Source organism: Tachysurus vachellii, chromosome 1 (genome assembly GCF_030014155.1).
Source record: "Tachysurus vachellii isolate PV-2020 chromosome 1, HZAU_Pvac_v1, whole genome shotgun sequence".
NCBI lineage: Eukaryota > Metazoa > Chordata > Actinopteri > Siluriformes > Bagridae > Tachysurus > Tachysurus vachellii.
Window position 1 is genome coordinate 16,763,778 of NC_083460.1, and position 18,926 is coordinate 16,782,703.

The window sequence follows — 18,926 nt, forward strand, 5'->3', positions numbered from 1 at the left end:
ACTTTTTTCCTTCCGTCTTTATTTAGCGTCAGGTTTTGGCAAAGTCCTGGCCTGGATCCTGAAGGACTAGACAGCACTATTAAAACAAGCAGGTCAAGCATTTTTACCTTTTTTTCTGATTTTACCTGTTTTTTTTTCTTTCTCTTTTCCTAAGCTGTCAGTATCTGCCATGCATGATGCTTTTTAAGGCTGTGACAAACTCTCTGCTAACAACGTTTCCAGTTCACTGAATTTTAAGCTTGCTTGCTATCTGCATAAACTTTATGCACGTGAGCACTGGTTAAACCACTGGTCCTTGACTATTTAAGGCTGGCTGTTATTTTTTTCCCCTTACTGTCCTGGTTACCATCTGTCTGACATCTGAATCAAGCCAAAATAGCACTCTGTTCATAACATACACGGAGTGTTCGTGTACATGTTGTCCAAGCTCTGTAATACAACCCTGCGAACAAAAACCTAGTGATGATATATTGGAAGTGGAGCTTCTACAGTAAGCTTGTGCAATTACTCTGACCTCATTACATCAAATTGCTCTCCTGTTTCACCCTGATGATAATTTGACTGAGAACAAACAACTCCTTAACAAAAGAAGCTACATGTAATATCACTGAACACTTGTACATAGGAGGAGGCTGATGTTTTGCTTCTGTCTGGCAAAAGATGATTGATGTTTTCCAGAAATCTGGTAAAATGGTGATTATGTTGGAGCAAGAGTATGTTCCAAAAGAATAGCTGGTTCACATGATAGTTCTGTTTCTTGCTGTTGTTTATATTGTGATTGAAACAAAATGGTGAATGAATGAATGCAGACCGTGAACCTGTGATTGAAAACTATCTGCATCTACCTCACTCTTATGGCTCACACTTATTGCTTACATTATATAGAAATATAAATTGGCATTAAAAAAAGGCATGATTATATGCTATATAGATAGAATTGGAATATACAGATAATGTTGTATAAGAAGAGAAGAAGAGATCATTTATTCAGTCTTATATACATTAGCGAGCCCATTGGGATGGGAGAAGCTCCAGTGGTCTCGTAATTTGCTTTAATAGAAATCTTACTGACCTCTGAGTTCTGGTAGAACTGATATCTTACATAAAACACACTATGTCCCAAAAAATGAGGACACCTGAGCAATTACACCAACGTGTGGCTTTCTAGTATTAGTTCTCCAGTTATTGTTATTATAACCTTGATTTTTCTGGGAAGGCTTTTCACCAGATTTTGGAGCGAGTTTTTAAAATTTTGTTCATTTACTGTAGACAAAAGAGCATTAGTGATGTTTAGCACTGATGTTGGGTGAGGTGGCATACGTTAAGTGTTCCTGTTCATCTCAGTGGGTCAGTCATGGCTCATGTGGTTAAGGCTCTGGGTTGCTGATCAAAGATCAGGGTTCAAGCCACAGCGTTGCCGCTGTTGGGCCCTTGAGCAAGGACCTTACCTTCTTTGCTCCAGTGGTGCTGTATCATGGCTAATGCTTTGCTTTGACCTTAACCTCCAAAGTTAGGATATGTGAAGAAAGAATTTCACTGTGCTGTAATGTATATGTGACAATAATTAAGGTGTGTTGTGGTCTGTGCAGGCTGCATTGGTTCTTTCATACCAACCTTGTCTTTATGGATTTTGCTTTGTGTCATGTTTGAACAGGTTTGGGCCTATTAGTTACAGTGAAGAAAATTCTTAAAGATATATTATAGCATACAGTGACATCCTAATTGGAAAAGGTCGACAGCTCGGGCTGAAGGTCTGGTGTCTGCATACATACTTACAGTATGAAGTGACTCTTTCTACTCTTTAGATATCTTTATCCTCTTCAACAAAAGACAAGAAAAACAAAAGTTTCTAATGTGCCACATTTTCTTTGAGCCCTAGACAACAAAGTTCCACTGGGAGCTGTAAAGAAATATTCCATAAGCATTTTTATTTCCTTTCGAACACATTATTTTGGTCGGTTTTGTCAGAGTTTTCGTGTACAATGCAGTACTTACGTATTCCTGATTCTGAAAACAAACCGTCCTCCTTCAATGCACGATAATTCATCCGCTGATAAAACTGTTGTGATGTTTCTCAAATCGTGCACTGAGTTCGGTCACGAATCTGTTATTATTAGTTTCTCAAATGTAAACATTATATCTGATTGGATCGTAGTATATGGTAAAATAAAATAAATTCTAGGAATCATTTCATAGTTAAAGGTGGGGTGGACGATGTCAGAAAACTGAGTCGGGCCAACAAACAAAACAAAGGTGTAGCCAATGAGCAGAAAGGGGCGTGTCTTCTCAATATGCGGCAGAGAGAGTGTTCAGTGCGCATGTCTGACATTAGCAGAAAGCGATTGAAACATTGACATGGCGGAGACCTGCTGTTACCTCTGCCTCGGGTTCTAGGTGTTGAACGTCGTCTCCCGCGTGAAACGGAGCTAAACCTTTCATGGTACAACACACAGTACTACAAAAACACATTTGTGCTACCATAGTATTACTCATTGTGTTCATTTATTGATAAAAATATCCCCTCGGCCAGCTGCCCCAGCTGGTTCCGCCATAATAGTTGCCTGGGTTATGCATGTATGTGTGGGGCGGAGCTATCGAAACAGGGGTGACGCCCATTTGGGTTAGGGGCGTGTTTGTTTTGGTGATTTCAAATGTCAACATTGGCTTTGAAACATCATGCACCCCATCTTTAAGATAGATTTGAAAATGTACAAAACTTTTGTATGTGTCTTCAACCTTTCGTAGAATTCTAATCCGAGGTGTTTTAAACGTGAAGGCGAATTTGATGCTGTGGCTCATTTTTAATCGAGGTCCAAGGTCAAACCATTGGAGGACATACATATCACCATATCAGCACTGCTGCTTTTTCTCCCATTTCTCTCTCTGTCCTACTGATTTTAATTGTCCTCTCTGGCTGTTGTGATTTGTCTGGGGTATTTCTCAGATGTGCTTTCTGCTTCGGTTTAGGATTTATGGAGTCAGCATTGCTACACAGGTGCTGATGCATGTGTTTCCAGTGCTTTACTTTCTTTCTTTCTTCTTTCGTCCCCACTGTGGGTTCTAGTAATGAAGCTAGTTTTCTACACAGCATGCTAATGTTCTCATAGTTTAACCTTCTTTGCTGCTTTAAATCTATGTGTCTTACTACCCAGGAACTAGTCTTTATGTTGGAATTGATGAGGTTATTCAATCTAATGTTAAAATGAAAAATGAAAAGAGGACTCATCCCTCCGGTTATCGTGCACCATATCGAGTGGCCGTCTGATGACATACTGTTCGCTCACTTGACCCTCATTACTGTATTATTAGACCGTGTTATTAAATACATCCCTCACGTATCTGTCCCTGTCTACACTCTAAAATTAACCAGGATTCACTTTATCTTGGGTGATGTGTGTGTGTGTGTGTGTGTGTGTGGGCTTGTTTAATCAATTTTTGTCACTTTTTGTGTCTTTAGTTTTTTTTTAATTTTTGATAGGATCTTTTTTGTTCACACTGATTTCATATAATTGGTTTAAGGGCTTCAACTGCAACACCGTGACACAGGAAATTGATTCCTAAGCTATCTCGATCTCATTGCAGCATCGTGTTTTGTGTGAGGCTTTGGGGTGTTTTTTAGTGAATATGGAGCGTGCAGAATGCTTCGTTTTGCCTGCTTACAATTCTTGGTTTCTGATTCACAGAGCTCTGAAATCTACCCACATAATAAAACCCTTTATATCTGTATCACATAGATCTAATATCCAGTGGAAGATTTTTTTCCTTACTTGGCAAACGTAAATCCAGCACATTTTGTTACCTCAGTTTCACACTGCTCATCATATAAGGCTCCTTAATGGTGTTCGAGTCATTTGTTATGAAAATATCTTGTGCGTCATGGCTTCCATATTTTATTTTTTGGTTGAAAAAGTTGTATGAATGCTCACAAATGCTGTCATTAATTCAACAGCTCCCGTTCTTTTATACATAATAACTGATTAACTAATTTCCTGTTCTGTCACTTTAACAATGACTTTAACCATTTTGGAATTCTGTAAAACAGGAAACAACATAGGAATCATCAATATATAAGTCTTGGTGATTATTTTAGGGGTGTCAAATATTAAGAAGAAAAAACAAGATCCATAAATACGTACGAGTAATAAAGTCCGTTTGAAATAAAGACAGATTTTTAAATGATTTATTAAGTAACTGGTTTTTATTTCATTTTTATCTTTGTCTGCATTATTTTACATTTTTTGTTCTGGTCTGATTAGTGAATTATTAAATCAAAAGCAGAATGTTTTCATTTGATTGGATAGAAATGTGTTTCTATAATCGCTGAACTTGTACATTTTAAGCTTGATGTGATGTCTGGGGCAGTAGGGATGTAATAGGGCAAAGCTGTAGTAGAGTCTGCGCTCGAGATGTTTGCTGTAAGTCTTAGGGTCTCTCCACATATGGTCTTGTCTTTGAGTCTGAAAAAAAAAGATTCTTTTCTTTTTGCATGTACCAAAGTTAAAGGTGGGGTCTCCGTTGTTTGAAAACCAATGTCGACATTTGAAATCACCAAAACAAACACGTCCCTAACCCAAATGGGTCCCACCCCTGTATTGATAGCTCCACCCACACATACATACGCAACCCAGGCATCTAATGGAAAGAAATGTGTCTTTATCATAGCTGAAGGGAAGAACAATACGATTGCAGATAAACAAACAAGCAAAAATGACACAAAAGCATAATCATGCAAAGGACGGCATATATTAGTTCTGTGAAACAAAGCAAAACCAACGTTACTCACCTATCAAGAAGGAAAAAAGCAACTTCGGCGTCCCATCGCAGGCCTTCCTGCTCCTTCAGTTCTCTCCAGCGCTGGAAAGCTGATCCTATATTAACACGGTCCTACTTCTTGCCTTATCGTAAGCCTTTCTTCGCTTTCTTTCTTTGTTTTTATCCTCCATGTCAATGTTAAAACCGCTTTCTGCTAATGTCACACATGCGCACTGAACACTCTCTTCTCTCTTCACTTTCATAGCTATGAATTCACTTATCCAGACTTTTTCTAAACAAAGCAATTTATGTAACTGAACCTGTGTCATGTAAAACAGTTGCTTATGCTTGAGTAACACTTTAAGACGTTCCAGCTGTAGACTTGTTTAGTCTGAAGTAATTATAGCAGAGTACATGGGTAATTTGACATGGTAAACCTTGTCAAGACTGTTGCACCTGTAAATCTCTATCCTTAATGTTAATATGTACAGAATAACGTTAATTAACGTACAGGCTGCAAACCAGCCTTAACCCATGTTTAAATAAACAAATGGACATTTGCATTACATTGATGGCCTTTGGCAGACAGCCTTATCCAGAGAAACTTTCATTTTTACTCAGCTGAGGAATTGAGTGTTAAGGGCCTTGCATAGGGGCCCAGCAGTGGCAGCTTGGTGGACCTGGGATTTGAACTCTCAACATTCCAAATAGTAGCCCGACACTTTAACCACCTTGACCAAAAGAGAACACTTTCGTCCTGCATCTGATTTTTACCTTTTGTCAGAAAGCGTCAGTGCATTTTTCAGCAGCGACGATCACCTTGTTTCGCAGGTGCTGCAATCACTCCTACATTCCCGGTGGATTTGATTTAAAGAATACATTTCTTTCGCTCCGTTCCCTCATCCGTTTTTCTGTTCTCCAGGACATCGCACGGCTTTCCCATCTCTTTATCTCCTTTGAAGTAAGACACGAATCATTTAAGCGAGTTAATAGTCGACCTCGTTCAGCTGGACCGCTTCAGTGACTCTTAAATTGCCAGGATATTGCAAAAGCATTTTCTACTGAAGTGCACAACACACATCCATGTTTCCCCTTAGAAACATATTTATTACTGAGTTTATCAGAACAGACCGCTCTGCTTCTGTTGTCGTCAATGATCTCATCAGTGATCCAAAGCTTGCTGGTTCTGGATGATAATGATGGTTCTGATGATATCAACAATATTAAAGGCTGCAATATCTAATTTATCGACGGCGCTTCTTACTGTAGCTCATAATGTTTTTCTCTTAAATGAATAAATAGCAAATATACAGAATGTAGTGAACTAACATTAATGTTAATGGAGTGAGGTCGTTATCTTCTGAAAATGTTTCAAATAACATGCTTTGATGTGCAAATGATTGACGATTCAATGAATATGCTAACGAGTCTGCTGTCATGTGACTTCGAGTGATTTGTTAGCATGAATTTTCCTCTGAAAAGATTCAGCAGGACCGGGTTTTACGTTCTTGTGGATCTGGGTGGAATACTGTGTTCGGGATTATTCTGAGCGGTTGGTTCAGTAACAGGGCGTGGGCAGCGGAAGCTCGTGTTGCACGGCTGATTTGAATTCCCAATTTGCGTAAGAAGCGCTGCTGGATTGTCAGAGAAAAATGAATTAACTGAAAATATATTCAAGGTTAGGGGGGCACGGTGGCTTAGTGGTTAGCACGTTCGCCTCACACCTCCAGGGTCGGGGTTCGATTCCCGCCTCCACCTTGTGTGTGTGGAGTTTGCATGTTCTCCCGTGCCTCTGGGGTTTCCTCCGGGTACTCCGGTTTCCTCCCCCAGTCCAAAGACATGCATGGTAGGTTGATTGGCATCTCTGGAAATTGTCCCTAGTGTGTGATTGCGTGAGTGAATGAGAGTGTGTGTGTGCCCTGCGATGGGCTGGCACTCCGTCCAGGGTGTATCCTGCCTTGATGCCCGATGACGCCTGAGATGGGCACAGGCTCCCCGTGACCCGAGGTAGTTTGGATAAGCGGTAGAAGATGAATGAATGAATGAATATTCAAGGTTTTTCAGGTTAGTGTTTCTGACAATACGTTCTGTTTTTCAGTCACAGTGTTGTTTAGCAAAGAAGAATAACATTTGGCCAAAGAATTTACTGAAGGGGAAAGGATGCAGGGCATGAAAGACAAACGCTGGATTTTGGTAGCTTTTATTTTTATTTGCATCAAGTGAAATATTTCTGTCTTTTGAGCCAGTAGAAATCCACAGCTGGACTTTTGTGAAAAAAAATGAGAGGCGTCACTAACAGTCACACCAGAGGTTTTATTTGTTGGAACTTATCTGCAGTTTAAAATGAACCTTTTCATTCACTGGTGAATGCCGAGGCAGGGGTTTACAAATGTAGTTTTGAGTAAATGATTCAAATAAACATTTAGAATTTTCTGAGAGCTTAAATTTATGACCATTCTTTATTAATGATTTTTCATTTTAAAATTAAACTTCAGTAAATGCTTTGCCTTTTTTTTTTTTATGTGTGTGTTTATTTGTTTGTTTGTTTCATGACATTGTTTCATTTCTATTTAAGAAATGTTTTTATTTATTTTTTATTTCAGGACATCAATCATATTCAAGAAATTAATTAATTTATTAATTTATTTATTTTCAGGACATCATTCATATTCAAGAAATGTTTTTATTGATTTATTTATTTAATTTCAGGATATCATTCATATTTCAAGAAATGTATTTATTTATTTATTTTCAGGACATTCATATTCAAGAAATTTCTTTATTTATTTATTTATTTAATTTCAGGACATCATTCATATACAAGAAATTTATTTGTTTGTTTGTTTGCTTGTTTATTTATTTTCAGGACATCATTCGTATTCAAGAAATTTATTTATTTATTTATTTAATTTCAGGACATCATTCATATACAAGAAATTTATTTATTTATTTATTTCAGGACTTATTATGTATTTCATTTAAATGTGACTATGTGACTTGTTTATTGTTGTGACTGTTGTGACTGTATATGGGTTTGTGAGTCCAAAATTGTGTTCAAATTGCTTTTAAAATGATTCCTACTCTGATTTTTCTTGCTTTTATCCAAACTACTTATTTTTTTAATGCTATTGTTGTCTCTATCCATCTGCTTCTATCTCTCTTCGTCCTCGTCCATTCTCTTCGAGATACGGCCTTCACACGATGCTATCGTATCACTGCTCCTCCTCTCCGATATCCCCCTCTCTTTCTCTGTTTCACAGTGCAGCTTGTCACACCAGCTTTCCTCCTCCGCAGCCCGAATCTGCAAGCTCTCTCCAAACGGTTACAGTTTAATAAGCCTGGGTCGTGAATAATATGCAGGCTGTCATTGTGTTTGCTGGTGTAGAAGTTAAGGTGTGTGTGGGTGTGTGCGTTATCAGCACCTGACAGATATACTTGAGGCAGAAACACTGCCTGAACCCTCCCTTAGGCTTGCACTCACACACTCACACACACACTGGGTTGTTCTGCCAGGCTCAGATAGTGCCAGTAGCAGCATTAATTGACAGCGGAGCTAAAGAGATGTACTGTGCACAAGCTCTGGGGAAGGAAGGCCCATGAGACCATCAATCCCAAACTGTGGCATGTGTTGCCGTGTATGTGTGCCAACATGCAGCTCCCTGTTAAAGTGGTGCTCGAGAGCGTGGAAAGATTGTGTTTGTTTTTTTCCCGGAAGTAATACGATGATATTGAACATAAAATCTTGTTGCAGTCAGAAATATACAGTCATTACTACTACATTTACGTTTACATTTATGGTATTTAGCAGACGTCCTTATACAGAGCGACGTACAAAAGTGCTTTGAAATCTCTGTCAATGAATATATTAATACTGGTTTACTAGGTTACAGACGAAGGATAACATCAGGGGATGTTTATTCCACCACCTCGGTGCCAGAACAGAGGAGCGTCTTGATGTATACTTACCTCTTACCCTGAGAGATGATGGGACCATTTGAGCAGTGAGAGTAGAGCACTACAAACCTATTTAAATCCAGACTCTGAAATAAAATATTTATATAACCTAATTTTCAATGGCAATATCTCCTTTCTTGATCAGAAAGTCGGCTCTAGATTAAGAGGCAGTGAGGCAGGCACGATGTAGGATTGATTTTTCAACATTTTAAAAATTCTGTATTCTGTGAAAGCTAGCGGTGGCGCATTGCCTGCGTTTGCATCATTTGCCGTCGACTGAGAACGGCTTATATGTCCTGCTATAGCGTATAGTGCATAATGTGTAACATGTCATTTGGAACACAGCTATGAAATCAAGCAGTGAGTAAAACTACATTCAAAAGGTTTAACTAAATCAGAACTAATACAAATGCGACCTCTAACAAGCTAGCATGGTTTGCTACAACTCACATGCTACAACTCAGGTGCTAAACTTTGATTGAGATATGCATATTATGCCTAATTTCCAAACATGAAACATTGATTAGCAGTAGCAAGGCATCTGGATTTGGCATAAGCTGAACTGAAGACCCGGCGAATTTATTCAGAACATGTTACTAGACACGTGAACGGATCAGCATTCGGAGCAGACTGAAATGTTTGCAGCAGGAATATTTTACAGGAAGATGGATGTTGTGCTTGGGTTCATTATCATAACTCGGTTGTAGAGGATCTGTTGATGCTGGAAGACATATGATTTGGTCTTTCATGCCATAGTTTAGTCTTATCTTCGGGTCAAGTGTATCCAGCTGCTCTTCCACAGATACTAACAGCAGGGTTTCCCCTTTTTCTTCTTTCACTCTGCCGTGTTTAACAGTCTGTGGGACAACTTGAGCCGAAATTGGGCTTTGTTTGTGTTTCATGCGGTTGTCCAAGAATGCAACTTAGCTTTAACACATTCTTTCAAGTGGGATATTGGCATGATCTTACGAAGAAATCTTTCAAGCTGGGTGAACATTTTTTTGTGACCTTTTCAACATTGAAAAACATTGTTTTTTGAGGTCGGAGCCTTCTCAGAAAAGTGCTGATCTATGATCTCTCGAGGCTTTTCATGTCCTAATAAATGGGATCAAACAGAGCTGAAAAGAACTCCAGATAAGATGAATCTAGATAGATAAACACCCTCGGATCCTAACCGATTTTATTCCAAGCACGATCTATTTTTTCCCTTTTTTTTCCACCTTCGCCGAAGAACCTGTCAACACCAGTATAATTCTTTGTCGCAGAGAGCGCTTGCAGTGTGAACATAAAATGTGCTGAATCACAAACATACGAGTTCTTCTAAAAAAAGCTCATGGCAGTTCCAGCTGGAGGCGTCTGGTTCGCTGAAGGAATTATTTTTTTTTAATTCTTAACAATCTGTGAAGTTGTTCAGCTGATGGAGTTGACAGTGAATGTGTGAAAAGTGTGAGATTAAACATGGCTTGCCTGTGAAGAACGTGTCGAAAAAGATTGTAAGAAGTGTAAATGATGCGTGACAAAAGAAATGAGTTGCTGTTACATCAGTACACCGGTAAAGCAGCTCGATATGAAGCGGAGTCAATCTTACCACTCAGGACCTACGGTGTCCTGCTGTGTTTTATTCCTCTTACACCTCAATGATATCACAATCTGTTATTAAGTAAAAAATTGCACATAAAAATGCATTTGTTTGCGTATAGATTTGTTCGATTCTCCTTGATGTCGATGTTGATGTCGATCAAAGAAACAAGTTCCTGTTTAGAACTTTATATATCCTGGATCCAGCATTTACGGATCCAAGGTAGAGGACGATCTCTATCTTTGTTATAAAATACCACACCCATTATATTGTCTTGCATTCCTTGCATACTGTATTCTCTATAAAAGACATGCGAATTCAATTATCTTTTAGAATACAGTTGGGGGAAAAAAGAGTGAATAGAGTTTGAGGGTTAATATTTTGTCTTTCTGTCACTTTTCCCAGCTTTCCCAGCTGTAGCGTCCATTCAAGGTCACTAGAGCGAAACTCTAGGGAGGGATCAGGTATCAAACTGTGCAGTGGCTATTCGGTGGCTATTTTTGGAACAAAGCCCTTTCTCTTTTGCTTTTCTAGAGCTTGGAGCTTGTATGTTCACAGTGTTTGACAGTGCGCAATTACTTGCAGGCAGGAGGAGGCAAGATCTGTGACAAGTGACACACTGTCTTTCCCCCTGATGAGATGAGCACAGCGGCTGCCTGCTTTAATGAAATTAGCCATTATACACACACACACACACACACACACACACACACACACACACACACACACACACATATATATGTATATATATATTCATGCACACACACTTACACTTGCTTTTAGTGTCTTTCTCAGGATATATATGACACATCCTTTTAGTCAACCTGTCCTCTTCAATGGCCTCCAGCTGATCAGACTGTTTTGATTAGATTTCAAGGAGATAATTTGCATAACCGAACTACTTTGAAGGGCCATTTCGGCATGAGCGAGTGTCCTATTGTATAGCTGCCAAGCGCTAATATAGATTTTCTCTCTTTAACACGGCTCCCACTCAGAAGCGACAACAATTCAGCACTTTTGATAGACCTAGGAAGTAAAAGTATGGAGTCTTTATTGCTCAATTCAAGCTAAGAAAAGATTCATTTGAAGCCTAATTTATATTTCGTTCTTTTGCCAGTTTGCTTTTATTTCAAAGGGACCAATAGTAGATCTCTGGCAAGGCCAGGATTCAATCTCACACCCTTTCAGTAACTAGGACAGAAGGTGAAGCTTCCTCTGTAGGTTCAATCTCACCATTTACTTCAATTCAGTTCCAATTTATTTGTTTATACTTTTAACTTTTAATTAGCATGAGGATAAACCCTCGACAAGAACCAGGGTCTTTGGAGAGACGTCAGATAGAGGGATTATAAATCATTACTCCTCTACAACCGTACACTTGCCGTTTGTCGAAAACATGGACGAACGTGTCGTATCGTGATTATGAGTGCATGGGATTTATTTTATACCTTAGCCTCTCTACACCTCCAGTGTTATATTGAGTGTTCCATTGTTGTTGTTTTTTTCCTCTCTGCCCTTGTTCCTTCCTGGGGGAATCCGTCCCAGTTTCGAAATTTATTTTAAACAAAGGCTTGGACATCCAGTCACAGCCATTCAGACCTACAGTAAAATAATTTTCCAACTTCTTAATCTTTGTTCCACATGTTGTGTGGTTGTGTGTGATTACTACCGACAATCATTTTGACACATTTCCTTGTAAAGACTCAATTATGATGTCTAAAAGATCTCATTAATGAAAGGTTTTCAGAAAACTGACCTCTGAATTTTCATATTTCATCCTTTATGTGCTTTTTTATTCTCAGAGTGGAAAATTTGTGGTTAATCCTTACCATCATGATTCATTTTAACCAACCATGATTTATGGATCCTGAGTTACTGTAGAAGTTCTGTCTTTCCTGTCAGAGATGGTTATATGTAGGAACATTTCTGAGACTCACAACTATCCAAAGATCTATTTAAGGGACCCATATTTTCCAAAGTGTGTAGGCAGAGTGAGTCTTTTACACAGGGATGATCTAAACACAACAGCCACACCGGCACGTCCAATAGAGTTAAACCTGTCCTCGGTTCATTTGGATTTGAGGCCTGGCAGCAGCTGTGTGTGTTCGTGTTGTATTTGTGTGTGTCAGAGACTTGTTAAGGTCAGACTGAGCAAACCTTGCAGTGCTGAAAAGACTGAAGTAGGCTCGGAGCACCTCAGCAGGGGTGCCACCATCCATATCTCTGCTAGCAAATGGATTTGTCCTGATAAGATCAGCAGGCAGAAGGCGTGAGATAGTAGTGTGTACGGCTCTGTAGGTTCCTGAAGCACCAGCTCGATGAAGATCTCGAAGCCGGAAAAAAGGTGCTTTATATATTCCAGAGACATCATCAGCTTCCTGCTCTGGCAGGATATAAAGATGTCTCAGAGTCCTGGGTGCTTTTCCGAATCTATCTGCACTCTAATCACCACCCCACTGACAACTCTTTTACACACAAACACACACACATACACACACTCCATGTAGCCTTATCTTTAACCTTGTCTCGCAGTCTCCTTTCTCTTGCCTCCCTTCCTCTCCCACCCACGCTGCCATATACTGATTCCTCCAGTGCCCCCACCACCCTGCTCAGTCATTGCCATTTCTGGAGTGGTACGTTCTATGTGTACTTTACACCAATGCTATCAGGCAAGCCGAGAATTAAAGTTTTGGTCTATAAAATTCCAGTTTCCACTTCTGATCTGCTGAGATCTTGGTTCTTCCCCATTTGAGTAATTCAGTATTTTGTCAACACAAGGCTGTACACAGGTATCATTAAATCACTGGGTAATGGTACGTAGAAGGAGCATATAAAGTGATCCTAGGCTCACTGCACATAAACTGTCTTATATTTTAGCCGGCCTCAAGTCTTGGAAGCTAGTCTTGTAAGCTGCAATCTTATTGGCTATTTCCTTTACTGTATTCGGTTGCCAAAGTCAGCCAAGTGGATCGTTCCTGTGGAAGCACAAAGTTCTTGGCCACATGTTGCAACAAGAAGTACCAGACTCTAAAGTGACGTGACGTGACATACAGCTAAGTATGGTGACCCATACTCAGAATTCGTTCTCTGCATTTAACCCATCCAAAGTGCACACACACAGTAGTGAACACACACCGTGAACACACACCCGGAGCAGAACACACACCCGGAGCCATTTATGCTGCGGCGCCCGGGGTGCAGTTGGGGGGGTTCGGTGCCTTGCCGGCCCAAGACTCAAACCCACACCCTAAGGGTTATTAGTCAAACTCTCTAACCATTAGGCCACGACTTCCCCGACAAACGCTAGAAGTTTGGACTAACCTGAACCAGCACCAGTTTTCAGTGTGCAAATGTTAATCCCTTGTTGAAATCTCATCTTTTAAGCCATTTGAAAGGAATACCAGCTTTACCATCAAATGGTTTGTTTCCACTTGTCTCCTACGAAGAAACATTGCTATCCAGATGTGCCTGGTCCCTTTCACAATCACATCACCCTTATTTAAATCAACTCCAATTGAGAGAGAATCTTCTGGATCAATGATGCTTATCTATCCAGTAGAGCTCCAGATACTTGTAAAATTTGTGTCAAGGTATATTAAAGATGTTCTGGTGGATCTGGTGTAGACTCAGATGTTATATATGTTTGGATTAGACATCTGATCAGTTGATCTTCACTTTAGTATGCAGCAGTAATGGCAGAGCAGAACAGGAAAGCAGTGGTGGTGCTGTTTTGTGCCTGGATGTAGGTTAGATTCTTCCGGAGCTTGCACATGTCCTTACAAGCTCATGCTGTGATATATACTGGAGAGTAAGGAAAGAGGATAGTCCCTGCGGAAATAGCAAAAACAGTGGATCTCACTACTCTGGCCTATGATCTACTACCAAGAGCCTTCAGTTATGAAATATTAGGTTTATTATCGGTACTAAAAATATGCTCTATAAAAGTGCACCCCCCCTTTTAACTGTTCAACAACAAAACTGATGTATGTACACAAACTTTCCTTAAAGTTGCATCTGAGTTAAAATAGAATCTTGTACTATGTGCTATAAGATTTTACTTACTGCCAATTCCCATGCTCTAGCTTGGTCTGGTTTATGACTAGACCATTTGGGTGAGGGCTAAAACTCACCACTGCTACTACTGCTACTGCTACGTTACCTAGCTTGCTAGCAATCACAACTATGGTTTCATTTTTCCTTTCTGAAATTTATATTGGTGGTATTTTGTTTCCGAGGGAAGGAATACATAAATGTTTAAAGTAACAGGCTGTGCACAGGTTGTGATCCCTTTGGCTAAATGGTTAGCGACTTCAATTTCTCCACCTCAGCTTGACGAGGGCCATGAGAGTGGCGCCATTTGCCTTTCGGTGCACTTTTCTTCCTGCTATCACTGTTTGTCTGCTGATTTATTCATGCCAGCAGTGATTAGAGGTCAGACAGAAGTTCCTAGAGCTACTTTGAGGGCTAGGTTGCTTATTAACTCGTATTTGGATGTGTAATACCTACTTCTTTGTTTCTGAACCTTGCTTTATATCTATTACTGTAGGGGTTCTCTAGGGTTTCTTGAATCAACCCAATATCAATCCATGTATTTCAATTATGGATTAAGGTCTTAAAAAAAAAAAATCTCATTAACCGTATTAACCCCTAGTTAATATTAAGAGAGCATAGTACATTGAATTAAAGCTCCAACAAACGCCTAGTAATAAAATGATAAATTCAAATATGTACTATGTCTTTGTTATTCCTTTTACATTTTCTTTATGATTAATTTCTGGGTAAAATATGCTAGCATTGTGGAGTTTAATAACCCTAGTTTTTCTTAAAGTACTACAAATTATGGTGTTCATTTGTTTAATCAAACAGCGTATCCTAGTAAACCATAGGGTTTTTCTTGTTAAATATCACCAACATTAGCAAACAACTATATCTTTTTCTCTTTCCAGGCAGCAGCAGAATACGTGAAAACTCGCCTGCCAGATGTCCTGAAGCAGAACCTACAGAGTTATGAGAAGGAAAAAGAAAACAGTCTTTTATCGTACCAATCCATCCTGCAGCAGCAGATCCTCAATGTGGACAAGGAGATGCTGGAAAAGCTCTCTGCCACCTATGATGAAGCAGGTGAGATGTTATGCAACGGATATCAGGAAATTGGGTGGGGATGGAAAGGGAGGGGTGTTTACACTTTTCACATATACAGTCATGAAGATTTTTTCAAAATGCATCTGGGTTTGTGACCGTGTTTCATGGAATACATTCGGAATGACAGCAGCTTGTTTGCATCTCCATGCTTCGGTTTGGTTCTTCTACACTAGTCAAAGGTATCCTTTAGTTACTCTTAGGTTCTTTAGACTAGCCAAGAAAATGGATCAGCCAGTTGTAATGGGAACACCTTGCATTCCATTTAATCAAGATTTGGAACCGCTAGCAGCTGAACATTCATAGGAAATTTGTTTTAAGTATTTGAATGGTCAGGAGCACGAATAGTAGACTGACAGAAAGTCTACGTTAACTCAAATAACTACTCTGGATAACATTGTGCGTACAGTAGAAGAGCATGTCAGGTGTCAGCCAGGACCAGGAGCTCTAAATGGACAGTCGGAGATTGGCTTTTCCCAAATAAATTCCTGTACTGCTTTAGCTGGTTTGAATATTGAGTTAGAGAAAGAAAGTCTTATCTTTGTCAACATATGCTTCCTGTACTATTTAATTAAAGGTTTGTCTTTCTGTGGCATCTCATAATTATCCAAAGATCCCTCTGTGGCAAGAGATGAAAAGAGAGAAAGTGAGAGAGCGAGAGAGAGAGAGAGAGTGAGAGAGAGAATGAAGAAGCTGTTATTTCTTTCTCCACTATAACCAATGATGTTATTGTAGTCAGATTACATGACATATGATCATCTTAATCATGGAGTCATGCAGTATTTCCTGTTTGTCAGATCAGGTTTCTAATTTGCCTGCATTGGCGAAATTCTCCGTGTTTTTTATCTTTACACACTACTTGTTATACTATACCTTAGGTGTATGTGGTGAAACCAACATTTTTACAAAATTCCTCTCAATATATAGTTTAGTTTAGCAATTTTGCATTCAACTGGTGTGGTCGGCTCCTGGTTTTCATAAAAAAAAGATAGAAAATTATGTTGAATTACTTTTAATTACGGGGGACACGGTGGTTTAGTGGTTAGCACATTCGCCTCACACCTCCAGGGTTGGGGGTCCGCCTTGTGTTTGTGGAGTTTGCATGTTCTCCACCGTGCCTCGGGGGTTTCCTCCGGGTACTCCGGTTTCCTCCCCCGGTCCAAAGACATGCATGGAAGGTTGATTGGCATCTCTGGAAAATTGTCGGTAGTGTGTTATTGCGTGAGTGAATGAGAGTGTGTGTGTCCTGCGATGGGTTGGCACTCTGTCCAGGGTGTATCCTGCCTTGATGCCTGATGACGCCTGAGATAGGCACAGGCACCCTGTGACCCGAGGTAGTTCGGATAAGCAGTAGAAAATGAGTGAGTGAGTGAGTGAGTACTTTTAATTACATAAAATTGGTCATATTATGAACTATAAAAGCCTTTGTGTATACTCTGAATACCTGAGTTAGTTTTCCAACTGAAAATGAAAAGCTCTTATGTGTAGTATTACATATTTTTGGGCATGTGGCACTCGGAGGCTGCCCTAGATATGCACACAGACATGAAGTGTTTTATTCATCTGTGCCACTTTCCCCAAAAGCACTGATGCTTTTTTGATGATGAAATCGAGCAAGGAAGAGAGAAGGTTGAAAAATTCATAGCGGAAAACCGTCCATCACTCCTCGTTCATCTCAGTTTGCTATTTCTGAATTCTAAAACTAGGATTTTTGGTCACAGATTGTAGTGATAGTTATGTGGCGATCAGACGTTTACCTCATAGCTGATTTATATTACTCAGCATTTCTGTTTATTACCGTTTACCCATTCAGTGTTTTTTTTTAACCTGACCAGGTTTTTTACAGGAGTTAATCATCCTAATACGTCTGGATTTAATGTTACCAAAATAATTGATATACTGTATTTCACTGTATTCTCTGAATATTTCAAAAACTTCTTGGATGTTCTTGAAGACAAAATTCCAATACATAAGACCAAAAAAGTATAAAAACAGATTCTTCCATGTGCTTCTATGGTCTCCTGATTTCACATCTGCCACAGTAACAATAGAGAAGAGCATGTGCGCACTTCAGCCTTGTTTTCCAGTTCTTCGCTGACAGTTGTAGAACCCGAGGTGGTCTTCTGATCTTGTGGCCCATTCAGTTTGACTTTCAATATATTCCGAAATGCTTTTCTGCTCACTGTGGTTATAAAGAGTGGTTATTTGCGTAGCCATAGCCTTCCTGTCAGCTAAACTAGCCTAGCCATTCTCGTTTGACCTCTCATCAGTGAGGTGTTTACAGCTACAGAACTGCAGCTCTTTGGAAGTTTATGCTTTTTGTACCAAACTCCACAAGACTGTTGTGGAATGAAAATCTCATGAGATCATCAGTTTTCTGGAATATGCAAACAAGCCCATCTGGAAGTAACAAACATAGGCCAAAGTCACTGAGACCATTTTTTCCCCATTCTGATGTTTAATGTAAACATTAACTGAAGCTCTTGACTTGTAGCTTCAAGATGTTATGCATTTGCCCCGCTGATACGTGATTGGATGATTACATTACGTTTGCTTATCTTAATAGTAAGCACAATAAATTAGCGACAAATCTCGTCTTTGATTTCGCAGTTCAGATTAAACCGTATCCATCAATAGAATAGAGAATAGAATAGAGCGGGGCATAGAAGCCTTTAATATCGCCACATATACATTACAGCACAGTGGAATTCTTTTCTTCACATACCCCAACTGAGGAGGTTGGGGTCAGAGTGCAGGGGCAGCTATTATACAGCGCCCCTGGAGCAGGGAGGGTTGAGGGCCTTGCTCAAGGGCCCAGCAGTGGCAGCTTGGCTGTGCTGGGCCTTGAACCTCGATCCTCCGATCGACAACCCAGAGCCTTAACCAGTTGAGCCACCACTGCCCCTATAGTGTGAAAAAATGCTGATGTGTTTGCATTTCTTTTTCTGAGTATGTTGTAAAAAATATCTTTTGATAACTTTAGAAATAACATTCGAAATTATCAAAATATTTGAACCTCTTTGTGCTCTGAAAAGCTTCTGGTTCCTTTTCAGTTTTAATAATCACCATAAAGCCCACGATCCTACAATGATCCAACAAGTCTGGAGTCTTAAAGGCTCATAACAAATTTGTTTCCATGTTTTTTTTTGGTTCCTTGTCTTGTCTTGTCTTGTCTTGAGGGTATAGCCTAATTAAATTGTTATGTTTTTTAAAGGATATTTTAAATGTATTGTTTTTTCTGCATTCAGAAACCCTGGAGTGTGCAAACATTCAATTAAACTCTATATAAATGCTATACTTTGCTATGTTATACCGAGATAGTGTTTGACAAATAAAGGAAAATCATTCAAAGCTGTGTTTGGATCTGGCTGGATCTGGATCTAGTGTTTAGCGTTAGCTGTACATTGTTCCGCTGCCGAGGATTTAATTGTGCCGCAGCAGAAATAGCGTTACGCGACACTTCTACGGATGTGCCAGAGCAAAGAAATACTGCAGCTGAAAT

At 39.6% G+C, this 18,926-nt stretch overlaps 1 protein-coding gene across 1 annotated transcript in view; it reads left to right on the forward strand.

The window, feature by feature from the left end:
- Positions 1-18,926, forward strand: part of ppm1lb (protein phosphatase, Mg2+/Mn2+ dependent, 1Lb) — a 76,239-nt gene that overhangs the window by 40,426 nt on the left and 16,887 nt on the right. Inside the window, exon 2 of the mRNA XM_060875008.1 lies at positions 15,232-15,406. Within this exon, the coding sequence (XP_060730991.1) occupies positions 15,232-15,406 (175 nt within the window). The remainder of the gene's footprint in view (positions 1-15,231; positions 15,407-18,926) is intronic.